Below are 27,373 nucleotides of genomic sequence, written 5' to 3' on the forward strand. Positions count from 1 at the left end.
GTAATCAGTCTCAATCCATGATACCACCCCGAGTATTCGAAGCATGGCCGCGGACCTGGGCTCTCACGCGATGGCGACCCATGGCCACTCCTCTCGGGAGATGGCACCATCCTCCCTACTCCTATCCAGGGCCCCGAGGGTGATGGAGCCCGCTCCCCCACCTCCTCGGGCCCTTTTTGTCGTTGATGCATTCCGCTCTTCCGACCTTTGCCGCTTCTTAGCCTCCAAACCCTGCTGCTCACCCGCATCGTTCGACACCGGTGTGTGGTCGTCGCAAGCTACGATCTCCTGGCTCACTCCAGCGTCCGGGAATGCTTCTCAGAAATCTGAGCTGCATCCCTTCCGCCGTAGCGCTCCAAGATCTTCTCAGCTAGGCGCCGATCACCCAGAGATTTCCTACGCGGCGTCGATCGCCTACCTTTCCTGGCAGGCTTCGACCCCAGGGCTCCCGTTGGGAAAGCTCCTAGCGACAGGGCTTCCTTACTGGTACTGGGCTGGTCCGTCGCATTCTCCGGACCTCTACCTTTCCCTGTCACAGCCCCATATGGGCCTGCATTGGGTGTCGGTTTCGACAACCCTCCACTACCCGAACTACCCGTACCTACGGGGTTTGAAACCAAACCCCTGCGCTGATCCCTCTGATCAGCCCTTTTGACCCGCCGGGAGTTTTCCCGGCTGCCAGCGACCTGCTTCGGAGCGCTCTCCGCACCTGTCGCGTCCCTCGCACCATGACGACCTTCGCCGTCACTCCTACCCTCCTTTTTGTTTGTGTTCGTGTCCATTCTAAGAAGTCCCCCCTCAAGGACGCTATCCGCAGCCGATTGTGTAATCGCCCTTCAACGTTCTCGTCATTATCTATGCTGCGCAGGGAGGCCACGCGAGGGTTGACGCATTACCTTATGGGTAATGCGTTCAAAGCCAGACCGGACGCAAAGCGGGAAAATCTTCAACCGCACCTACACCACCAACTTAACGGCGACGGAGCCGGAACGTACCTTGAGGCCAGCCACGGTTTTAACGTGACGTGGGCAGGTGCAGCATTAGCCTACCAGCCATTTCGATAGGGTTTCACCCCGTCCTACTAAGGTGGCAGAATACCGCACCTACCAGTCCAAAGTCATCAATTCCTAAACATAGTCAAAATCAAAGTCCCTAACAATCCAGTTCGTCACCGTTGTGTGCCGATCTTGACCCTTAACAGGATCCTCCCTCCCCTGAGCTCGGCACAATGACTCAGGGGTGCGGGTTTTATCGAGTTGTCCTCTCTAGATCCGCCATTATCAGTAGAAGCAGTGGCCCCTCGTGCAGGACGTGATAACTAATCGCGTGTGACAATTCGTCACTATGGCCGGTTTAAGACTGATACCAGTCCCTGATCCAGAGCCTGTACTATGGACCCCTCTATTTGCTTTACAATCGAATGGAGAGCCGTCTCCGTCGATCTGCCCTTGCAGTACGCATGCGGTGAAGCCGACAGTAACCCCCCAGGTATCCTTTCCCGTAGGTACAGGTCAATCAACCGCTCAAACGTCTTAAGAAGAAACGAGACGAGAGACTGATTAGCCTGAAATCCTTAGGTGATACATGAGAGCTCCTGCCGGCCTTCGGAATGAAGATGACCCTAACCGTGTGCCACGACTTAGGGATATAGTTAAGCCTGAGGCAGCTATTGCTTGCCGAGGTGAAGTTTTCCACCAGACCGTCTATCTCAGATTCGGACAGGTCCGAACCAGCGATAGGCGCCTCAGGCAATAGCTCTCCCAACTTCCTACAATACAAGTCCCAGTTGGTACTTTTAGGGTTCCTAAAAGATATTTTACCGGGATGTTCTTCGTTCACCGAAAACTGAATATATCGGTGATCAGAGAAGGAGGGCTCGTTGAGAACCCTCCAGCCAGATATCCGATCTTCCAGTCCTCTGCTAACCAGGGTGAGGTCCAGAATCTCCTCCTTTACCGCAGTAATAAAAGTCGGGTCATTCCCCCTATTACATATACAAAGTCCCTCATCTACAATAAAAGTAAATAAAGACTCACCTCTGGTGTTCGTATTCAAGCTACCCCATATGCTATGGTGTGCATTAGCATCGACACCTACGATTACGCCAACGCCTCTCCGCCTTGCTTCAGGGGTGATTTCGCCCAGTATCAGAGGTGGTGGTCCCCATAGGGCATATACGCTGAGACCACCCACAATTCGTTACTGCCTCGCTCGAGGCAGACCGTGGTTACGTCAGCATTGCGGAAATTAGAGAGAATAAAAGCTTTAAATTGCTTTTTAATAAGCACACAGGATCTAGGCCTACCTGTCTCACCATGCACCAAGGTGTTGAATTTTCCCGTCCTTAATCCAGAAATTTTTCCGCCATTACTACTCAGCCACGGCTCCTGGACAAGGACTATATCCCCTCCGCCTTTCTCAAGACAGAGCAACAAGTTTGCGGAAGCCGCCTTAGAATGCTGAAGATTGATTTGACGGATTTCCCTCAACACCACTCTTCTTCTTTTGCACCCTATCCTTGGCGGCTTCGCCCTCGGAGACTAGAAGACCCTCCTCCCCCCTCGCAAACAGACGATTTACACTGATGACGGATCCCGCCATCGATGATTCACCCTCGGAGGCTAGGAGCTCCTCCTCTGCCCTATCAGCTAGACGACTAGCACTGGTGACAGATGCCGCTATTGACGGGACGTCAACAGTGCTTTCGCTGTCCAAATTAGCGGGGTCAGCATCCACAACCATGGGCATTGGCTCCCTTGCGGACGCCTCCACTTCCCGAACAGTCTCTGGGGGAGAGGAACCATCACCCCTGGAATCGGCGTGGTAGATTTAGAGAACCACACGCTCGAGACCATAGGAGATAACCCCCTTCGTGTCAGAGAGAGGACCGGTGAACTCTGCGTTTAGCAGAATCAGCACTTGCCGACGTGGCCCAACAGCCTCCTCTACTCTGAGGACCCTCCAGTTACGCGTCGGAAGGTTCGGGTTGCAATAACGCATTAACTCCAGTATTTTCTCCGGCTGAGAGGGCCCGGCAGGCAACCACACTCGAGCCCTCGGTCGAAGGGGGAGATCCCTCCGTTCCACGGCCTCGAGTCTGGCTCCCCTCCAGACCTCCCCAACCAAAGAAATTATTTTCTTAAAGATACAGGCCGACCGCTCGTCAGCACACGTAATCAGTCTCAATCCATGATACCACCCCGAGTATTCGAAGCATGGCCGCGGACCTGGGCTCTCACGCGATGGCGACCCATGGCCACTCCTCTCGGGAGATGGCATCATCCTCCCTACTCCTATCCAGGGCCCCGTGGGTGATGGAGCCCGCTCCCCCACCTCCTCGGGCCCTTTTTGTCGTTGATGCATTCCGCTCTTCCGACCTTTGCCGCTTCTTAGCCTCCAAACCCTGCTGCTCACCCGCATCGTTCGACACCGGTGTGTGGTCGTCGCAAGCTACGATCTCCTGGCTCACTCCAGCGTTCGTGAATGCTTCTCAGAAATCTGAGCTGCATCCCTTCCGCCGTAGCGCTCCAAGATCTTCTCAGCTAGGCGCCGATCACCCAGAGATTTCCTACGCGGCGTCGATCGCCTACCTTTCCTGGCAGGCTTCGACCCCAGGGCTCCCGTTGGGAAAGCTCCTAGCGACAGGGCTTCCTTACTGGTACTGGGCTGGTCCGTCGCATTCTCCGGACCTCTACCTTTCCCTGTCACAGCCCCATATGGGCCTGCATTGGGTGTCGGTTTCGACAACCCTCCACTACCCGAACTACCCGTACCTACGGGGTTTGAAACCAAACCCCTGCGCTGATCCCTCTGATCAGCCCTTTTGACCCGCCGGGAGTTTTCCCGGCTGCCAGCGACCTGCTTCGGAGCGCTCTCCGCACCTGCCGCGTCCCTCGCACCATGACGACCTTCGCCGTCACTCCTACCCTCCTTTTTGTTTGTGTTCGTGTCCATTCTAAGAAGTCCCCCCTCAAGGACGCTATCCGCAGCCGATTGTGTAATCGCCCTTCAACGTTCTCGTCATTATCTATGCTGCGCAGGGAGGCCACGCGAGGGTTGACGCATTACCTTATGGGTAATGCGTTCAAAGCCAGACCGGACGCAAAGCGGGAAAATCTTCAACCGCACCTACACCACCAACTTAACGGCGACGGAGCCGGAACGTACCTTGAGGCCAGCCACGGTTTTAACGTGACGTGGGCAGGTGCAGCATTAGCCTACCAGCCATTTCGATAGGGTTTCACCCCGTCCTACTAAGGTGGCAGAATACCGCACCTACCAGTCCAAAGTCATCAATTCCTAAACATAGTCAAAATCAAAGTCCCTAACAATCCAGTTCGTCACCGTTGTGTACCGATCTTGACCCTTAACAGGATCCTCCCTCCCCTGAGCTCGGCACAATGACTCAGGGGTGCGGGTTTTATCGAGTTGTCCTCTCTAGATCCGCCATTATCAGTAGAAGCAGTGGCCCCTCGTGCAGGACGTGATAACTAATCACGTGTGACAATTCGTCACTATGGCCGGTTTAAGACTGATACCAGTCCCTGATCCAGAGCCTGTACTATGGACCCCTCTATTTGCTTTACAATAGAATGGAGAGCCGTCTCCGTCGATCTGCCCTTGCAGTACGCATGCGGTGAAGCCGACAGTAACCCCCCAGGTATCCTTTCCCGTAGGTACAGGTCAATCAACCGCTCAAACGTCTTAAGAAGAAACGAGACGAGAGACTGATTAGCCTGAAATCCTTAGGTGATACATGAGAGCTCCTGCCGGCCTTCGGAATGAAGATGACCCTAACCGTGTGCCACGACTTAGGGATATAGTTAAGCCTGAGGCAGCTATTGCTTGCCGAGGTGAAGTTTTCCACCAGACCGTCTATCTCAGATTCGGACAGGTCCGAACCAGCGATAGGCGCCTCAGGCAATAGCTCTCCCAACTTCCTACAATACAAGTCCCAGTTGGTACTTTTAGGGTTCCTAAAAGATATTTTACCGGGATGTTCTTCGTTCACCGAAAACTGAATATATCGGTGATCAGAGAAGGAGGGCTCGTTGAGAACCCTCCAGCCAGATATCCGATCTTCCAGTCCTCTGCTAACCAGGGTGAGGTCCAGAATCTCCTCCTTTACCGCAGTAATAAAAGTCGGGTCATTCCCCCTATTACATATACAAAGTCCCTCATCTACAATAAAAGTAAATAAAGACTCACCTCTGGTGTTCGTATTCAAGCTACCCCATATGCTATGGTGTGCATTAGCATCGGCACCTACGATTACGCCAACGCCTCTCCGCCTTGCTTCAGGGGTGATTTCGCCCAGTATCAGAGGTGGTGGTCCCCATAGGGCATATACGCTGAGACCACCCACAATTCGTTACTGCCTCGCTCGAGGCAGACCGTGGTTACGTCAGCATTGCGGAAATTAGAGAGAATAAAAGCTTTAAATTGCTTTTTAATAAGCACACAGGATCTAGGCCTACCTGTCTCACCATGCACCAAGGTGTTGAATTTTCCCGTCCTTAATCCAGAAATTTTTCCGCCATTACTACTCATCCACGGCTCCTGGACAAAGACTATATCCCCTCCGCCTTTCTGAAGACAGAGCAACAAGTTTGCGGAAGCCGCCTTAGAATGCTGAAGATTGATTTGACGGATTTCCCTCAACACCACTCTTCTTCTTTTGCACCCTATCCTTGGCGGCTTCGCCCTCGGAGACTAGAAGACCCTCCTCCCCCCTCGCAAACAGACGATTTACACTGATGACGGATCCCGCCATCGATGATTCACCCTCGGAGGCTAGGAGCTCCTCCTCTGCCCTATCAGCTAGACGACTAGCACTGGTGACAGATGCCGCTATTGACGGGACGTCAACAGTGCTTTCGCTGTCCAAATTAGCGGGGTCAGCATCCACAACCATGGGCATTGGCTCCCTTGCGGACGCCTCCACTTCCCGAACAGTCTCTGGGGGAGAGGAACCATCACCCCTGGAATCGGCGTGGTAGATTTAGAGAACCACACGCTCGAGACCATAGGAGATAGCCCCCCTCGTGTCAGAGAGAAGACCGGTGAACTCTGCGTTTAGCAGAATCAGCACTTGCCGACGTGGCCCAACAGCCTCCTCTACTCTGAGGACCCTCCAGTTACGCGTAGGAAGGTTCGGGTTGCAATAACGCATTAACTCCAGTATTTTCTCCGGCTGAGAGGGCCCGGCAGGCAACCACACTCGAGCCCTCGGTCGAAGGGGGAGATCCCTCCGTTCCACGGCCTCGAGTCTGGCTCCCCTCCAGACCTCCCCAACCAAAGAAATTATTTTCTTAAAGATACAGGCCGACCGCTCGTCAGCACACGTAATCAGTCTCAATCCATGATACCACCCCGAGTATTCGAAGCATGGCCGCGGACCTGGGCTCTCACGCGATGGCGACCCATGGCCACTCCTCTCGGGAGATGGCACCATCCTCCCTACTCCTATCCAGGGCCCCGAGGGTGATGGAGCCCGCTCCCCCACCTCCTCGGGCCCTTTTTGTCGTTGATGCACTCCGCTCTTCCGACCTTTGCCGCTTCTTAGCCTCCAAACCCTGCTGCTCACCCGCATCGTTCGACACCGGTGTGTGGTCGTCGCAAGCTACGATCTCCTGGCTCACTCCAGCGTCCGGGAATGCTTCTCAGAAATCTGAGCTGCATCCCTTCCGCCATAGCGCTCCAAGATCTTCTCAGCTAGGCGCCGATCACCCAGAGATTTCCTACGCGGCGTCGATCGCCTACCTTTCCTGGCAGGCTTCGACCCCAGGGCTCCCGTTGGGAAAGCTCCTAGCGACAGGGCTTCCTTACTGGTACTGGGCTGGTCCGTCGCATTCTCCGGACCTCTACCTTTCCCTGTCACAGCCCCATATGGGCCTGCATTGGGTGTCGGTTTCGACAACCCTCCACTACCCGTACCTACGGGGTTTGAAACCAAACCCCTGCGCTGATCCCTCTGATCAGCCCTTTTGACCCGCCGGGAGTTTTCCCGGCTGCCAGCGACCTGCTTCGGAGCGCTCTCCGCACCTGTCGCGTCCCTCGCACCATGACGACCTTCGCCGTCACTCCTACCCTCCTTTTTGTTTGTGTTCGTGTCCATTCTAAGAAGTCCCCCCTCAAGGACGCTATCCGCAGCCGATTGTGTAATCGCCCTTCAACGTTCTCGTCATTATCTATGCTGCGCAGGGAGGCCACGCGAGGGTTGACGCATTACCTTATGGGTAATGCGTTCAAAGCCAGACCGGACGCAAAGCGGGAAAATCTTCAACCGCACCTACACCACCAACTTAACGGCGACGGAGCCGGAACGTACCTTGAGGCCAGCCACGGTTTTAACGTGACGTGGGCAGGTGCAGCATTAGCCTACCAGCCATTTCGATAGGGTTTCACCCCGTCCTACTAAGGTGGCAGAATACCGCACCTACCAGTCCAAAGTCATCAATTCCTAAACATAGTCAAAATCAAAGTCCCTAACAATCCAGTTCGTCACCGTTGTGTACCGATCTTGACCCTTAACAGGATCCTCCCTCCCCTGAGCTCGGCACAATGACTCAGGGGTGCGGGTTTTATCGAGTTGTCCTCTCTAGATCCGCCATTATCAGTAGAAGCAGTGGCCCCTCGTGCAGGACGTGATAACTAATCACATGTGACAATTCGTCACTATGGCCGGTTTAAGACTGATACCAGTCCCTGATCCAGAGCCTGGAACCACGTATAATATCCAAGCCAAGTATCTTAACCCCTCGCTCGTTATGAGAACGAAAAAAATTTTGATGCCGGACAATTCGTGCTAAAATTTCTGGCCGAACACACCTATTGCCCGTTGTTGTTGTTGTTGTAGCAGTGCTTCGCCCCATCCAATAGATGCGACCGATCACAAACTGTCATCAATATCCTCTAACGGGAGTCCAAAGAAACTTGCTGTTTCAACAGGGGTGGACCATAATGAGAGGGGTGTTAGAGGCGTTGGTTCCACAATACAGTTAAAGAGATGGTTGGTGTCATGTGGGGACATATTACAAGCAGGACATATGTTTTGTGTGTCGGGGTTGATTCTGGATAGGTAAGAGTTTAACCTGTTACAGTATCCAGATCCAAGTTGAGTTAGAGTGACTCACGTTTCCCTAGGGAGTGTGCGTTCTTCTTCTGCAAGTTTAGGGGCCTATTGCCCGTCAGCACTTTCTTTGATCAAATATTTAGGACGGGTAAATCAATTAATATTGTCAATTACAAAATCAAAGAATATCGCCCACATGATTTCATTCTAATGGAACTGTTTATTGAACTAGTTGTTGTTATCGTTGCAGCGATAAAGACACTCTTAAAAGTGAGTTCCACTATAGAAATGCGAAATGTTACACACGTTTACCAAAATTTTTAAATTACTGCATGACTGCTATCTAAAGTACTGTTATAAAGGTTTTACTAAGTTAATAGGCTTAATTACATTTGCAAATTATCTATTATTGATCAATGTTATCACTCAGTCATACGTTATTTTGAAGAAGTTTGTCTGGAAAAATGAATGGAGATTATTGGGAACAAAATTCAATAATGCCCCATATCAAAATTGTTAATTATTAATTGATAGTTGACGTTTATAAATTAAATCCATAAATTGGTACGAATAATTGTAGCGGAAGGTATCACCTATTTCGTTATTATTATTCATAACAGTATGCGGCAAAATCAATTTTTGTCTGGGTTTTGAGCAAAACCCCTCCTTCCTTTCTTTGAATTTTTAAACACGCATTCCTAACTGCAGTAATGATAGGTTGCACTCTCCAAAATACATTCGCGCTTTTCTCAGCATCGCTACCGTTACTCGGAAAAACCACATGAAAGGGTGCTCTCAATTTGAAAACTCTGCCACGAACCATTACATCAGCTTCTAATGGAATTCTAAACTTCTCTGCCAGTACATACGGATACTTGGAAAGCGAATGCAGCCCATAGCAATATGCATGCCAAAAAAGAGTTTTATCTCGCTAGGAGTAGTTTTCAACAAAATGTTTGATTTCGTAAATTCATATTTTTTGGTGCATTCAGCAGAATTTTCAAAGATCAAAATAATTTTAAAAATACTCCAGGGGAGTTGCGATATCAATTTCATCACCAACGAATTCTTCATGAACAGGCACATCTTCAAACGGTTGGCAAAATGATTTATTTTTGCAAATCGGTCTACGACTGGGACCCTGTAAAACGTTTGTTCAAATTATGTTCCAAAATTTACAATAGTACATACTGGATCCACATTTCCAGAGTCGGCTAATTCAGGCTGCTCCGCATCCACGTTCTCACGAGTGTGTTCTTCTTCCTCGCTTTCACTATCAGTGCTCTCACACGGTATGTAATTCTGGTCTCTGATATCATCATCACTAAATTCAGCATCCGAATCTTCTAGCAGGGCTAAAATATCATAAGCTGTAAGTACTCATAAAGAAATTGAAAACAAGAATTTTAAGTGACTTGCGTCCCAATACGCACAATTGATGCATCAATAAAACATAAGCACTAAAATGTGAATAGTTTGCACTGGATGATCTCAATTAATTAATAATGTTTAAGATTGGTATTTTCGCAGTAAAAAAATGTCCAATGCACTTCTTTTTCACCAATAATATTTTTGAAATCGAAAATATCACTTAGTCCTTCCACTCATTTTGTTGAAACCAAAAAGTGGCCAAATAAATTCGCGTAAATTAAAAAAAACGGTAAACCAAATAACGGCGTATTGCGATAAGAAACATTAGAAATAATCAGTATAATCGATACACATGATTTTTTTCTTCATATGTGAAAAATTTATCGAAATATCGGCTTTGAAAGTTACCCGCATAATTGATGCACCACGGTCTGAAAGGGATATGGAAAATAATCAAACCGATCGGCGCCTTGTTGGACGGCCATAACCGTTTAGACGGTTAAGCGCCAATTAAGTAAGTAAGATCGGAAACCAATATAAAAAAGACGTTAAATTGGCGGATATGGTAATCTGATACATGAACGCATGTATTGCCTGCACGAAACCGCCATCAAAATTGGTTTAGCGCGGTCCGGTTGTGCCCCAACCTCAAAAAAACACAATCGCCAGAGATCTTTGCAGTTTTTTGAGGTTGGAGTCGAGCCATGATCCGATACGTCAGTTCTGTTATTGGACTAGAATTCAACTCATGAAAAGGTATGGAAATACGTATGTCCAATGACCAGATCCGCCCAATTTATCGCTAATAATTTTTTCGAATCTGTCTGTTTTATAAGCTTGAAACGAGAAACCGTTACAGAAGTCAAATAAGAGAAGGCAAAGCAAGCCCATGATGTAACAAAACCATGCAGGTGAAGTCAGTAGTACAAAAACAAAAAGTTGATGGCCCTCATAATCGAGTATTGAGTTTTAAAGTAGTAGCGAAACAAAGTTTTTGATATATTTCTATACTGAAGATGGAAATCTAATGGAAAGCTATAAGAAAACAGAGGAGATGTATAAGGTAATAGTAAGAACAAGATTAATGGTTTGAGAAAAAGTAGGAATAAAGGGACAACAAGAAGAGTAACAATAACATTAGGATTAGAATATCTAATAGTAATAGTGAGAGTTAAATTTGGATAAGAACAAGAGCGGGAAGATTAAGAGGAAAAGGCGGGAGATTAACGGAAGAATGAAAGGGAAAGAGAAATTGAGTGGGCCGATAAAGTTCATTCGAAAAGCACCTAAAGGAGAGGAAGACAAAGGTAAGACAGAGCAGAGCACTGTCCGCCCAGCGGGTTAGGAGGCTTAGAATATACCCGCGGTAGGTATGCCTGTAAAAGGCGACTAAAATACCAAATTCATTCAAGGGGTTGTGTAGCGCAACCCTTTCAAGGGGTTGCCAGCGCAATATATAGCTTCTCCAACTCAATTGTCAACCTCAGCTACCCGTGGCGAATCCTGTTTCTTTAACAGCCGAGGCTCTGGCGACCCCAAGTTCCTTATGGATCTAGGGGGTGGGAGGGCGGTTATGGCCTAGGAGGTTCTTTGTCGGGCTAGTACCTTTATGGTGCATGTTACCGGAACGTACCGGATGTGCATCCGGCAAAGGACCATCAACAACGATAACACTCCCCAAGGCCTTCGGGGAGTGTCCTTATCGCTACAACAACAAGAACAGAAGAGCTATGTGGATACGCTTCCCAAGGCAGTCGGTTCTTTGTACCGGAGCGACTCGGGATTTTTCCCGAGCAAGGACTGTCATTTCAGTGTAACTTAATTTTATTGGTGCGTCCCTCCCATAAATTGTCATCCTCCCAGCGGCTCCTTGCAGCGGGACTGCTCCATATTCTCTTGCTCCGGGGAAGGTATCGAACCCAATCCGGGTCCATCTCCTGACCCCGGTCCTGAGAAATGGTTTTGCTTTTATAAATCTTTTGAGGCTCCTTGCTGTTCACGCCCAAGGACGTCCCGTAGTCTACGCCTTACCGCCCCCCAATGCAGCTCCTGCCTTGGGCGGTGCCACTTTCCTAGATGTTCTGGTCTCCGCGACGGCAATCCCCCGTCGGGTTTCATTACGCCATGTTGCCAGGTCGCTAACCCAATTACACCGGGTACCCCAATGCTTACCCAAGGACGTGCAGTCCCAAGGCCACAACAGCAGTTGCGTCCTAGCCTTTCACAACCCAGGCGTAGTCACCCATCTCTTACTCCTAGAGTGCGACGTCTCCCCCGTTGCACTTCAGAATTCTGCAGTTAAACTGTAATGGATTAACTGGGAAGATCACGGAGATAGTCGATTTCATGAAGCGGCACAACATCCGCATCGCCGCGATTCAAGAGACTAAACTCACAGTAGGATCTGCTCTGTAGACCTGTTCTGGGTATAATGTCCACAGAAAAGATCGTAAGAGCGGAAATAGAGGCGGCCTCGCATTTATCTTACACCACTCAGTGCAATATCATTTATTTAATCCCGACATGGGCCGCAGGGACAGTGTCTTAGAACGTCAAGGCTTATCTGTCCGGTCAGGCGATGCAAACCTAGAAATCATCAACATCTACATCCCTCCTGCCACCTGTTGCCCCAGTGGATACCGCCCTAACATCAGCGCCTTACTCACTGCCAGCAATCGCATTATTTTAGGCGACTTCAATGCCCATCACGATCTATGGCATTCAAACTTGCAGTCAGACAGTAGGGGTGAGATGTTGGCGGATCAAATAGAAGAAACGACGTTCTGCACAATAAACGGAGATGCCCCCACACATATGGTAGGAAGCTGTCACAGTTCGCCGGATATATCTATCGTGAGCGCAGGACTCGTAAACTGCGTCAACTTGCAGCCGATGGTAACATTGGCATCCGACCACCTGCCTATACTTATTTCGCTCGAGCGTACCGCCGACTTCATTGTCACAGACAAACGCACTTTCATAAACTTTAAAAAGAGAAAAGTAGGACGAATACAAATCCTTTACAGACAACCGCTTTGCTGCCCTCCCAATCCCGACTGATGCTCGCCAAGGTGAGCGTGCTTTCACAAGGTCATTGAATCCGCCTCGGCTCGCTTCATTCCCGCCGGTAGAATTCCCGAAATTCGGCCTCACTTTCCGGCGGAGGCCGCAAATTTAGCGAGAGAACGTGACCTTATAAGACAGTTCGATCCCGGCGACCCCCAAATAAGGGATATAAACCAACGCATCAGATTGCTTGTGGATGAACACAAGCGGGCGAGATGGGAGGAGCACCTAAGCGGTTGTAACCTCTCTGCCGGTGTAGGTAAACTTTGGTCCACCGTAAAGTCCCTATCGAATCCGTCTAAGCACAATGACAAAAATTCCATCGCCTTTGGCGATAAAGTGCTGTCGGATGCGAAAAAATGCGCGAGCGCTTTCTGCCGACAATATATAATGCATTCTACGGTCGACAAAGATAGACGGAGGGCCAACAGACATGCACATAAGCATAAATTCAACGTGTCTCCGATTACCATCACCGCCAAAGAGGTTGAGGATGCCATCGGTCATGCTAAACCATCCAAAGCAGTGGGTCCAGACGGCATAGCCATGTCGATGCTTAAAAGCCTAGGGAAAGAGGGTTTCAAATATTTAGCGCATGTCTTCAACCTGTCTCTTTCCACCTTTGTCATTCCCGAAAAATGGAAAATGGCCAAGGTGGTCCCGCAACTAAAGTCTGGGAAACCAGCTAACATAGGAGAGTCATATCGCCCGATATCTCTCCTATCGCCAGTAGCCAATACGCTTGAAGCCATTTTGCTCCCCTACTTCAAAGCAAATTTGCAGCTACCTTGTCATCACCACGGCTTTAGAAAACGCCATAGCACCACCACCGCGCTAAATGCCATTAGCACCCAGATAAATTGTGGTTTAAATCAGAAGCCCCACCATAGAACAGTACTCGTAGCGCTAGACCTATCAAAAGCTTTTGATACGGTCAACCATGGCACGTTACTGCAAGACTTGGAAGGGTCTACTCTTCCCCCATGTCTTATAAGGTGGACCGCAAATTATCTGGGTGGTCGGCAGGCATCGGCGCAATTCAGAAACGAAACATCAAAGCCAAGCAGAATTAAACAAGGGGTGCCACAGGGTGGTGTCCTATCCCCACTTTTGTTTAATTTCTACATATCCAAACTACCTTCGCCACTGGAAGGAGTTACTATCGTTTCTTACGCCGATGACTGCACAATAATGGCCACAGGCCCGGGCCCACAGATCGATGAGCTTTGCAACAGAATGAACGGCTACCTCCCTGATCTCTCCAGTTTTTTTGCCTCGCGAAACCTGGCATTATGACCGACTAAATCATCCGCGACCTTATTTACAACTTGGACATCCCAAATGTCGACCATTTTGAACATCCACGTCGATGGCACGACGCTACCGACTGTCCTACACCCCAAAATCTTGGGTTTGACGTTTGTTGTTGTTGTAGCAATGCTCGCCCCACCTAATAGCCGCGACCGATCACAAATTGTCATCAATATCCTCTAACGGGAGTCCAAGGAAACTTGCCGTTTCAACAGGGGTTAACCATAAGGAAAGGGGTGTTAGAGGCGTTGGTTCCACATTACAATTAAAGAGATGGTTGGTGTCATGTGGGGACACATTGCAAGCAGGGCATATATTTTGTATGTCGGGGTTGATTCTGGATAGGTAAGAGTTTAACCTGTTACAGTATCCAGAACGAAGTTGAGCAAGAGTGACACGCGTTTCCCTGGGGAGTATGCGTTCCTCTTCTGCGAGTTCTGGATATTTTTCTTCAAGTACTGGATTCACCGGGCAATTCCCGACATAAAGGTCCGACGCCTGTCTATGGAGTTCACCAAGGACCTGCTTGTGTTTTTCCGCTTCATACGGCTGGGTTCTCAGGTGCCGTATTTCCTCAAAATGCTTACGGAGATGACTCCTTAGGCCCCTAGGCGGTGCTGGTTCCTCAATCAGATGTCTGTTGGGATGCCCAGGTTTCTGGGTATTCAACAGAAACTGTTTGGTCAGCATCTCATTTCTGGGTTTGACGTTTGATCAGGATCTACATTTTGGTGAGCATGCAGCCGCAACTGTACCGAAAATCCAGAGCCGTAATAAAATCCTCAAATTTCTTGCTGGCAGTACTTGGGGAAAAGATAAATAAACGCTCATTACTACTTACAAAGCAATTGGACAGCCGATTGCATGCTACGTGTCCCCTATATGGTCGCCAAGCCTTAAAACTACTCACTGGAAGAAGCTACAGGCCTGCCAAAATACTGCTCTCAGAATCGCAACGGGATGTCTTCTTATGTCCCCAGAGCACCATCTACATAATGAGGCGCGAATACTCCCCATCAGGGAGAGAAATGAGATGCTAACCAAACAGTGCCTGTTGAATATCCAGAAACCTGGGAATCCCAACAGGTATCTGATTGATGAGCCAACACCGCCTAGGGGCTTAAGGAGTCATCTCCGTAAGCATTATGAGGAAAAACGGCAACTGAGAACTCAGCCGTATGAAGCCAAAAAATACAAGCAGGTCCTCAGTGAACTCCACAAACAGGCGTCGAACCTTTATGCCGGGAATTGCGCGCTTGGGGAAGAGGAACGCACACTACCCAGGGAAACACGAGTCACTCTAGCTCAACTCCGATCTGGATACTGTAACAGGTTAAACTCTTACCTATCCAGAATCAACCCCGACATACAAAATGTATGCCTCGCTTGCAATGTGTCCCCACATGACACCAACCATCTCTTTAATTGTAATGTGGAACCACCGCCTCTAACACCTCTCTCATTATGGTCCACCCCTGTTGAAACAGCAAGTTTCCTAGGACTTCCGTTAGAGGATATTGATGACAATTTGTGATCGGCCGCACCTATTGGATGGGGCGAAGCACTGCTACAACAACAACAACAACAGCAATGTGGATAGATAGAGAAATGGATTTTTCGAACAATGTATGCCGTAAACATTTTATGAAATTTTAAGCTGCTAGCTGTTAAAATGGGGGAGAAATCACGCAAACAATCTTATCTGAACAGTGGGTTGTATGAGATATATACTATATATATGACCGATTTCTACGATTTTTTCAGACAACAATATGTGCATTTCGAAAAGCATCTGGTGAAATCTGAAGCTTTTATCTGCAAAATTGAGGAAGATATGAGAAAAAGATCTAACGGCTTTATGAGGGGTATATGGTTTAGTGGTTCAAATCGGTTGTTCCGACAAAGATCCAATCAGTGACCAAAATACACCCGCCCACCAAATTTCAGCAAGATATCTCAAAATTTCAGGGACTAGTTTGACATAAAACGGTCATGGCTAAATCAACGCAGCTCGTGATCATAATCTTTCGGTATGCTAATTGGTGGGTCTATCTCATCTCCTTTAAGGACTTACAATTGTGAGATTCGTGGCAAACTTATTATACCATTTAATTTTCTTTAAAGTATAAAATGTGTTATTAACCATTTTATTTTTTCTTTTCTCATTTAACATTCAACTTTCTGTTGATTTGATTAGATCTTTGCTATTGGACAAGAGAGTGAATTTGCTACATGGCTAACGAAAAATGCAAATTATGAGGCTGCGCAAGTGGAACGGTTAACTCCGGATCAGTTTTTGATGCCAGGTTTTGTTGACTGTCATATCCATGCGCCACAAGTGGCACAAATTGGATTAGGTTTGGATATGCCATTATTGGAATGGCTAAATACGTATACATTTCCATTGGAAGCACAATTTAATGATAATAAGTTTGCTACCAAAGTGTATGCTAAAGTTGTGGTAAGTATAGAAATTACTATAAAAAAATTGTATCATATATTTTACATTAACTATTAGGAACATACAATCAAAGCAGGCACCACACTCGCTTCTTATTTTGGTACCAATCACAAACAAAGTACTGTGATACTGGCAAAAGAGGCATTGCGTCAAGGGCAGCGTGCATTAATTGGCAAAGTTTGCTCAAATTTCAATTGTCCCGATTTCTATGTGTACGTTTAATTAATAGATAAATCAAAAATAACATTTAAAATTTTTTTTTTTACTAAAATCTATGTCTTATTGTTTTTAGTGAAACCACAGCAAATTCGTTGGCTGATACTAAGAAATTTATAGAGGAAATAAAAGATTTAAATAGTGAACTGATTAAACCAACTATTACACCCAGATTTGCGATTACCTGTACCAAGGAGTTAATGACTAAGCTTGGTGAAATAGCAAAGGAAAATCGCTTGCATATACAAGTATAGTATATGTGATCTGGGATCATTAAACGACCCTATTGTGCGAAAAAAAGTTTTCGAGAAAAACGCGTTTAAAGTTATTGTTTAGCTTTGCTCTGTGTAGCGGCTGGCTGTTGTGATCGAATTTTGTAATTAAAGATTAATTAACTTCCCGAAAAGCTACAAGCTTGAAACTTGGAATATAGTTCAGAACCCGATGACAATGCAATAATAAGAAAAAACACTCCGATAGGTGGCGCATGGATCGAAATATTTAAAAAAATCGTATTTGTGGTCCGATTTGTGAAAAAAAGTTAGAAAACTGTGGGTTATTCCATTGGAAAGAGCGTTAAATTTCCTCAAAAAGTGAAGAACGGTATTTTCGCACAATAGGGTCGTTTCATGATTCCAGGTCATATATTCTGAAAGAAAAAGACACAAACACAAAGTATTTGAGCAACTAATGTGCGCATGCCTTTTTTGCATCTATCATTTCAGAGTCACATAAGTGAAAATGTTTCTGAAGTTCAATTTATTAAATCACAGTACAAATGCAGTTATGCTGAGGTTTACGATAGCACCGGCTTGTTGACCTCCAAGGTAATGTAATGTAAGGTAATGTAATGTGAGGCCTCTCACGTATATTTTTAACCTTTCTCTATCTTCTGGAGTGTTCATTGATGATTGGAAAACCACTTCTATCACCCCTATCTTTAAAAGTCGCAATAAGAGTAATATCTCGAACTACAGATCTATTTCTAAATTGTCATCTGTTTTACCATTTTACCATTTACCATTTATTTATTTATTAAGTCTATGAACACATGTTCTTACAGACTACCAATGAAAAAACTATACAGCATATTATTAACAAAATTCTTACAGACTACTAACAATTTTCATACAATTAAAAAGCAGACTACAATTAAGAAACACAAAAAGTTAACAAGTCAGTGAAAAACTAGCACTTACAGACTAATATAAAAGAATTGATAACTAAAAAACACAGTTTAATAAATTAATAAAAACGTTCTTCGACAAAGAGAGATCAAGTTCGACAAAATATGAGATCTTATTAAATTCACTCATAGCGCGGGTAATTGGGGCATTTCTCGCATAATTAGTTCTACTATTAATGCCATAAAAAGGGTAAAAGCTTCTAAGTTCTCTTCTTGGAACATTAAAATTAATTTTCTCAAGAAGAGCAGCACAGTCTGTATCCCCATGGATGATGCAATATAAAAAGGTCAAAGAAAGAATAGACCTTCTCGCTTCTAAAGTTTTAAGATTTAAAAGAAGTAAACGTGCATTATATGAGGGAAGAGGGCTAGTAAATCTAAGTGACCGCAGACAGTATTTAGGAAAAACTTTTTGAACTCTCTCAATCCAGTTAATTGCAAACTGTTGGAACGGTCGCCAAATGATAGTGGCATACTCGAGATGAGATCGTAAAAATGAATTGTAGAGCAATTTGAGTGAACTCTGCACTATTACGCCGAATAAAACCAAGCATTACATACGATTTGGCTATGATAAAGTTTACATGGCTGTTGAAAGAAAATTTGGTATCAGTAACCACACCAAGGTCCTTGATTTTATCAACAGTCTGCAGTGCTTTGTTATCAATTCTATATGTACTATTAAACTTAAAGCGCAATTTAGAGTAGGTTACGTGAAAGCATTTATTAATATTTAAAGAAAGGTGCGATTTAACGCACCAGGAATAGAGATTATTAATTTCACACTGAAGTTCGAACATATCACGCGAAGACTTTATAATGGAGAAAACTTTAAGATCATCAGCGTACAAGAGAAACCTAGCATACGAGAAGCAAGTGCTGATGTCGTTGATGAACAGGACAAAAAGTAAGGGTCCAAGAATACTGCCTTGCGGAACGCCGGAAGTTGCAAGGTATGGATCGGATGATACACCATCAATGCAGACAATACACCATCTGTTAATTAAATAAGATTTTAGCCACTGCAGAAAATTTGAGTGAAAACCAAGACAGGAAAGTTTATGAATAAGGATCTCATGTGATACCTTATCGAAGGCTTTGGAGAAGTCAGTATAAATACAATCCACCTGGTATCCAGATGCAAAAGCAGATATACAATACTCACTAAACTCCACTAGATTGGTGACCGTCGAACGTCCCGCAACAAAACCATGTTGCTTGGCACAAATTAGGCTCTTCACTGAAAAGTATAACTTGTCTTTTACAACACATTCAAATAACTTCGAAACAGTAGTGAGCTTTGATATAGGTCTGTAGTTACAGACATCATTCTTATTTCCAGATTTGTAGATAGGAGTTATCGATGCAAGTTTCCAAGCATCAATAAACTCCCCGTACTGAAGTGACATATTAAACAGGATCTCAAGAGGCAAAACTAAGGCCGGACAACCTTTAATCAAGGCACTTGAGAGACCATCAGAATCTGTCTTGACCGATTGCTTTAAATTAGTAATACCACTTGAGATATCGTCACATGAAATCGACATTGAACCGAAATCCAGAGCAGAATTTAAATCAGATGCAAAGTCGAAAGAAGGGGCATCATCATAGGATGCAAAATTAGCACTAAAATAGTCCGCAAACAGGTTCACTACCGCATTAGGATTAGTAGCTACATTATCTTGGTAAAAGACAGAAGCAGGAACCGAGGAGCAGGTCCTTTTAGATTTAATAAAACTCCAAAATGTTTTTGGATTGGACTTAATATTTGTCTCAAAACTAAGAATATAGTTTTTGTAAAGAAACTTATCCAAACAGTTAAACTCCTTTAGATACTGCTGATACTTCTCGTAAAAGAACAGATTCTTGGTCTGACTAAACTTTTTGTAGTATTTGTTTCGCAAATTCTTCAATTTTTTTAAACCCTTAGTATACCAAGGTAATTTATACGGTTTTTTCTTAAAGACTGGAACATGCCTTAAACATAGGTCAAAAAGCGTTGATCTAAATATCTCATAGCAAATGCTAACATCTGAGGAGGAAAAAAGATCAACCCAGTTAATTTCCGAGAAAACATGGTTAAGTATAGACATGTCGCACCGTGCAAAATTAAAAGCGATATCATCATTTACAGAGGGTACACAAAACACATAAAACTCAAGTTTAAGAACAATAGTAGTGTGATGCATATCCGACGGAGCAAATGGTGCATGGCATTCGGAAATGATAAAATTAATATTATCACTGAGGAATATAAGATCTAATATTCTGTCAAGCCTGTTAGTGAGGTTATTGATTTGCAGCAAGTTTAAGCTTAGCATGTTATCTATAAAATAAGTCTCATAGGACTTCGATATATTATTTGGCATGAGGCCCGAACCACAGAAACCCTGAGACCAAGTGACATCACTTAAATTAAAGTCACCTAAAATACATACATGATTATCACCAAGCTTATTAAGAACTACAGATGAAATATTGTCAGCATGAGCTTTATAAAGATCTTCCGAACTATTCGGCGGAATATAAGATGCCATCAAGAATAGAGAGCCGGAGTACGTAGAGCCACTAACTTTAACACAGAGTTGGTCAAGTAGCGAATCGTTAATATCCAGCTGAATTAGGGAAGCTTTATACTTGCGTTGAGCTGCAATAAGTACACCTCCACCTCGAGAACGCCCAGTTTTTTCCGCATCCCTGCCTTTACGGAAAACGACAAACAAATTGGGATCGTAAAATTCGCCATCAAAAAAATCTGAAGTCAGCCAAGTTTCAACAATGACAAAAATATCGTACTCTAACTGCGAGCTCAGCGACTTAACATCATGCGCTTTTGTTCTGATGCCAGAAGCATTTTGAAAATAGATATTTAGTTGCTTGTTGACAAGAGTAGTATTGCCACTGGCAACTAAGGGCAATTCGTTTGCCTTACCTCTTTGGGAAAAAAACGAAATGACCGAACGTTGACCTCAGCAGGCCACAAATCTGGTGATAAAACGGCATCATATAGTGTTTCTGTAACACCAAGCTTAAAGTTGACTTTTGTTAATGAGTCAAGCGGAGTGTCATTTTTTATAAGCCTTTTGCAGGCAAAGTTAGACTTAGCAGCCTTCAGATGTCTTACCAGATAACTAATGATATCGTTAGAGGAAACTGATGGCTGAAATGATGATAAGTGCAGCCAACTCTTACTAACTACACCCAATTCTGTACTTATATTTGATCCAACAAAATTTGGCTTACGGCGGTTAAAGTTTTCGTTGCGTTTACTTTGTACAGAAGGAGTTGTAGTTACAAACTTCACAGTAGTAGAAGATGCAGATGCAGATGCTATAGTTGATGTCAAACTCGAAGACGAATTTGAAATTGAAGTCGAACACGAAGCAGCAGTATTCAACTGCTTGTGACGTTTAGTTACAGCATTACGCATTTTATTATTATTTCCATCACTTTCACAAGTATCATTGGAAATGGTAGGATCAGATCTGAGTACCGAAGAAAACAAGCTAATGTTATTAGCAGAGGCATTAACAGTATTTGACTGTAAGTTCGGATTAGAAGATGGAGCATTTATGTTGTCAGCACCTTCCGTTGCTAACGTATTAATGCTTACATTATCAACAGTAGAAGCATTCATGTTGACAACAGTACCAGCAACATTAGATGTTACTTCATTCATGTTAGCAGCAGCGTTTATATTTTCAGCAGCACCAGCCATGCAGCCAAAAAGCACTATTGGATTCGTTTAAAAAGTCGAGATCGGACTGCAACACACCCACACAAGGCAGATGAAAAAAATTGCAGCACTTAGCACATTGAACCTTTGGTTGAGTGCGATCAACCCTAAGACCACAACTACACGGCATTTTAGGAGTATATATGTAAATACTTAGAAAATTAGTAAATTAAAACAAAAAAGCGCAAGCAAGCAATTACAAAACACGTCCGTATTGCTGCGAGTATGGAACTGAACTGAAAATGTTTGAACGCATCGTGAAAGAGAAACTTTATTTTCAAGTGAAGCATGTTATTTGTCAAAACCAACACGGATTCGTACCTGCGAGGTCAACTGTTTCCAATCTGGCGGTCTTTGCCGAGGACTGCCGTTCATGCTTTCGAATTGGCCTTCAAATTGACACGATTTATACTGATTTTTCCAAGGCATTCGACAAAATTTCTCATAGTATTCTCATTGAAAAACTCAGTTTTATTGCTCAAGTCTTACCTGTAGTGCAGGAGTTGCACGGTTGCTATAGACGGTGTGTTCTCAGAACCATTCTGTGCTAAATCCGTTGTACCACAAGGTAGCATCTGAGGGCCTTTATTATTCATCTTATTCATAAATGATATCTCTTCTTGTTTCAAAACGTCTAAATATCTTTTATACGCAAATGATCTTAAAATTTACTCCGTGATAATTGGATCACATGATTCGTTAGTGCTCCAAAGGGAGCTTAATAACTTTTTTGATTATTGTGTTGTGAACAGACTCTCTCTTAATATAAATAAATGCCACAGAGTGTCTTATTCGAAGATGATTACACCGTTGGAGATGTGCTATTATTTAGCGGACTCATGCCTAACCGAGCTTAGTGAAATAAAGGATATAAGAGTGTACTTTGATAGCAGACTTAGTTTCAACACACATTTAAATTATATAATTTCTAGTTCCCTCGGAACACTAGCCTTTCTCAGGCGCCACTGTTCTAACTTTTCAGATCCATATACTTTTAAGACTTTGTATTCTGCCTTTGTTCGTTCCAAGCTGGAATACGCTGCGTACATATGGAGACCATACCACGGAGTCCATATAAATCGATTGGAGAGGGTTCAGAAGTGCTTTATTCGTTTTGCGTTACGCTCTCGTACGTTGCTCGTTGCAGATTAATTGGTTTATTATCTTTATCTGATAGAAGATCGCTCTTGTCAATATCTTTTATAGTTGACCTTGTGTCTGGCAATATTGATTGTCCTTCTATGCTTCAGCTTATTAACTTTAATGTGCCGTGCAGAAACTTACGAAATTTTGATGTTTTTGGTGTTGGAGTTAACAGAACAGTTTATGGTTGCAATGCCCCATTGTGCAGAACGCTGTCTGAATATAACTGTTTCTCAAATTTTTTAGATTTAGATTTAACCTATTTTAAATCGGTAATTCATTTAAAACTAAAAACTTATTTTTTAAGCAGTCTTTAACTATCGTCTTATACTTTAATCTTAAGTGTCTGCTGTATTTTTTAGACATAAATAAATAGATAAATATGTATAACAAGCAGAAGTGGATATAAATTCGAGCCTGTAAAGGACTTCGTCTATCTGGGGAACTATGATTAACAGCGAAAACAATGTCAGGCTTAAAATCAAATGTACTACTTTGGACTACGTAGGCAATTGAAAAGTTAACTCCTCTATCGACGAAAACAAAAACCGCGTCAAATTTTATGTTGTTAACCAACATTTAAGGCAATAATCTCGCATATCACAACATCTAAAAGTGTATTAGACTGTAAGCAGACCCTGGATTGAATTGGAATAGGGACCCAGGTCATATGGGAGTAGATGGGAATGAAAAAGCTGATGGGATAGATAAAAAGGTAGCGTCCCTCGAAGCTGGCACCGTAGACGTCCCAACAAAAGTGGTCTAGATTAAAAGAACCCCAGCGGGTTAGGAGGTTAGAGTATATTCGCGGTAGGTATGCCTCTCGTAAGAGGCGACTAAAATACCAAATGGATGCAAGGGGTTGTGTAGCTCAACCGTTTCAGGTTGCCAGCGCAATATATAGCTTCTCCAAACCCATTTTTCAACCTCAACTATCCGTAGCGAATCCTATTTCATTAACAGCCGAGGCTCTGGCGACCCCGAGCTCCTCATGGATCTAGGGGGCGGGATGGCCCAGAAGGTCGCACAAATCGTTCTCGAGATGGTCGGGCTTGTTACCGGAACGTACCAGATGTGCATCCGGCAAAGGGCCATCAGCATCGATAACACTCCCTACAACCTTAGACTAACAAAGTTACTCGTATCATAAAAAGGAGCCGATGTAAGCCTCGGAATAAGGGACGGTCTCGGGAGAAGAGTGGATAGCCCAAAACTAACACGAAAATTATGCTAAAATGATCCGGAGATAATGACAAAGGATCCGCAATTTCATGCTAAAATAGTGAGGGGATAGTTCAGAAATGATCAAGTCTCGAAATGATAGAAAGATAATTGCAAATTGATCCAGATATAATCCCATAAAGATCTCGAAAAGGTCCCATAATCAGAAGTGGATAAAGACCCGAAATGATCCGGAAACAGTCCAAATATGTTCTTGAAAACGTCTCGAAATAACCCCGAAACAGCTGGAAATTATGCCGAAATGTGTTTTGGCACTATCCCGCAATAAACCGAAGATACTCCAGAAAACAAATTCGAAATGGTAACAAAATAAGCTTGAAATTTTCCCGATACAACCCTTATATGTAGTAATCTCCAAGTTGTATAACAATGCTCTCGAAATAGCCTCGAATGTTCATTTACAGTGGTTTTTTTTCCTAAATTGGATCTATATTCTAAGTCATATCAACTTTTACGTGTCTAGGTAAAATATACTCAAGTTATACCGATTTAAAAAACTGTTTTCCGAGGAAAGCCGAGGAGGGAATGGCCTAGAACTCTATTTCCAAACAGATGTAGTCCTTCACAGTTTCCAATCTCTGCTATGGTGCAGGTGCGCCATTTTTTATTTTACCGCATAACCAACTTTTTCGCTTTTTTTATCAATTTCTTAATATTTAATTTCTCACATCTTTGCAGACGGTTATGGCACATGGCGTACATTTGGAGGATGCTGAAATAGAACTCCTTCGTAAACGTGGCACTTCGGTAGCACATTGCCCTGCATCCAATACGATGCTTAGTTCCGGTTTATGTGATGTTGTGCGACTTATTAAGAATGGTGTAAAAGTTGGCATAGGAACAGGTATGTTGTATATGATGTAATGATATTTATTTACAATCAACAATGTCTTTAAGCGGGCCATCATGGATCGTCTTAACTGCATTGAAGTATAGCCATAACCAGATGGATCAGCTGCATGTGAAATTGCGGGAAGATTACTGCACAATGGGTGTTGTATGAGACCACGAAGTCAGTGGACAGGGATACGTCGAAGGATATTATCATCTCTGCTGTGGACGCTGGTCTACCAACTGTTCATTCGGTTCAATGAGGGGCTCGTCAAATTTACGGCGCACGAAAATGACCTTCCAGTTATCACAAGTGGAAAGTGTCTTTGGTGAATCGGGCGTTTCAGGGTATACATACCTGGGCATCTAATGTCGGGTTGGCTGGCCGCCAACGCGGAGAAGACGGATATGGTCTTCTTTACTGAGAGGTACAAGCTCCCAAATTGGGCCAGGCCAAGGCAGTAGAATATCTTGGAACCTCAACGTGGAAGAAAAAATAAAGGAGCCTCGACAACACTTCATGCATGTAAAAGAATGTGGGGTGTACGTGGGGTATATCGCCCTCTCACTCTCACTGTTTATTTACAGCGATTGTAAAGTCTATGCAGCCACACAAAAAAGATCTCACCTCAAATTAGAGGGCTATCAATGCTTAGAATTACGGGAGTTCCGAAAACAACCGCGACGGCCGCATTGTATGACATTATGCACTTTCCACCTGTAGACATGGTGGCAAAAACATAGCGTTAACAACTGCAACGAGGCTCAGTGCCTCGGGGCAGCTTGAGCGCAGGCCATATGGCCATAGTAGTATAGCGTTATCAATTATAGGACGAACAGACTACCTGACTCCGTATCTTAATTTCAAAGGGGCTCTTAGAACCACACTAGAGGTGGATGGGTGGGGCAAGGGTACCAAAAATGGCAGACAAGGCGATGCATGTGTATACCGATGGCTCGGAAGTAATGGAAGGAGTAGGGTCTGCGGTGTACTGCGGAGATCCGGAAATAAACAATCCTACAAACTGACACTCACTGTAGTGTTTTTCAGGCGGAAGTAGTAGCCCTAAACTTCTAGTATTTGCAAGGTCTCATTCAGTTTATGTGAGGCCCTCACGGACCAAAATTTCAAAAATCAAAGCGAATTTCGAGAGGCTTGAAACTTATTTAGACTGAAAAGAGCTGGAATGGAAATTTGTTAGTACTATTCAAGAAAGGGGTCCCGAAGTTTTTCGAAATTTTAGTTACACAATTAATTTTTTTTTAAGTGTTCTATCTCTTCACAAACTCAATAAATTTTTACCTGAGCGATGGCGAAGAAATGACGAGATTCCCCTCTATTCAATTTTGAAATTGAACAAGCTTCCACTCAACCAGCTAACTGTGGAAGAATCTTATTGTCGTACTTCCTGAGTTGTATACCAAAAAATGATTTCAAATATGCCAAAGTTACGACCATCTATGAGATATAAAAAAAGGCGTTACGAACTGCTCCAATATGAACAAATTTTTTATCATTTTATACCCGTGTTAGTATAATTCTAAAACGGTAACCAGTACACATTTATATTTTCCTCAATTATCCAGATGTTTCGGGTGGAAATTCAATGTCAATCCAAGATGCCATATTACGTACCCTTGATGTTTCTCATCATCTGGAGTTTGTTAAGAAACAGGATATCAAAGGAAATGGCTCACTGAACGTACGCCAGAATAGTTACCGTCCAATCGATTACAAGAACGCTATATATTTGGCAACACTAGGTGGCGCTGAGGCATTGTCATTGTCGAATGTTTGTGGTAATTTTATGCCTGGTAAAGAATTTGATGCCCTAATTGTAGATACAAGTGTATATCCATTACACAACTACATTGCTGATGATGATAAAGGAAGGAAATCAGCTGAGTTGCAACTATTTGAAATGGTTCAAAAATTTATTTATGTCGGTGATGATCGTAATATATTGAAAGTTTATGTTAAGGGCAAGCAAATTAAAAATAATTGTATCTGTTAATTTTTATTCAAATAAAGTCCCATTGATTGTATGCTTTAATTTTATCACACAAATATTTGTTTATGTAATTTTGAGAGAAAGGTTGTGTATACCGTAGGTATCCAGAATACGGTAATTTTTAGCTACCCATCTACCAGGTCGTATACTTTCTAACCTATACTTGGAAGCATGCACCTTAAAGGCAAATTAAATTACGTGTATATGCAAGAGTTATTATCTTCTTTTTTTATTTTCGTTAATTAATAAAAAAAATCCCATGAACACAACAAATTTAAAAAAAAAATTTAAACTGGGCTACTTAAAAAAAAAGCTGAGCAACCAAGCTCACCACTGTCAAACGATCACAACGGGCTTTGTCTCCTTTCAGCCCATTCAAGTCACCTGGGCCGGATGGTGTCATTCCCTGTCACTTGCAGCAGCGAATAAGGCATATAGCTCCAGCTTTATTCAACCTATACGAGGTGTGGCAACTAAGCTCCGGGAATTCGTCAATAAAAAACAAGAAAATGAAGTTTTAGTCTCTCTCTAACTCTACATACACAACGATTCCAGCGTTTCTCCCATTCTTGTAAGCACTCTTGTTAGTTCTCCGTAGATAGCACCGTTTAGCACCACGGATACAGCTTCTTAGGTTACAGCAATATCGGGGCTATAGGGTGGGTGAGTCAACGTTGGGATGCCTTGTTTTGCAAAAAACGTTTGGCGAGTTTGGGTCGCATAC

The 27,373-nt window shown here is 44.1% G+C and overlaps 1 protein-coding gene across 2 annotated transcripts in view; it reads left to right on the plus strand.

The window, feature by feature from the left end:
• DhpD (guanine deaminase) overlaps positions 1 to 26,705 on the plus strand; it is a 48,642-nt gene extending 21,937 nt beyond the window's left edge. For both annotated transcript variants that reach the window (XM_067760538.1, XM_067760537.1), the window contains exons 2-7: positions 16,020 to 16,283; positions 16,341 to 16,495; positions 16,576 to 16,747; positions 17,225 to 17,326; positions 24,485 to 24,650; positions 26,225 to 26,705. In XM_067760538.1, the coding sequence (XP_067616639.1) occupies positions 16,020 to 16,283; positions 16,341 to 16,495; positions 16,576 to 16,747; positions 17,225 to 17,326; positions 24,485 to 24,650; positions 26,225 to 26,652 (1,287 nt within the window). In that variant the 3' untranslated portion in view covers positions 26,653 to 26,705. The remainder of the gene's footprint in view (positions 1 to 16,019; positions 16,284 to 16,340; positions 16,496 to 16,575; positions 16,748 to 17,224; positions 17,327 to 24,484; positions 24,651 to 26,224) is intronic.
• Positions 26,706 to 27,373: the final 668 nt, after the last annotated feature.

Source organism: Eurosta solidaginis, chromosome 1, assembly GCF_040869045.1.
Source record: "Eurosta solidaginis isolate ZX-2024a chromosome 1, ASM4086904v1, whole genome shotgun sequence".
Taxonomy (NCBI): domain Eukaryota; kingdom Metazoa; phylum Arthropoda; class Insecta; order Diptera; family Tephritidae; genus Eurosta; species Eurosta solidaginis.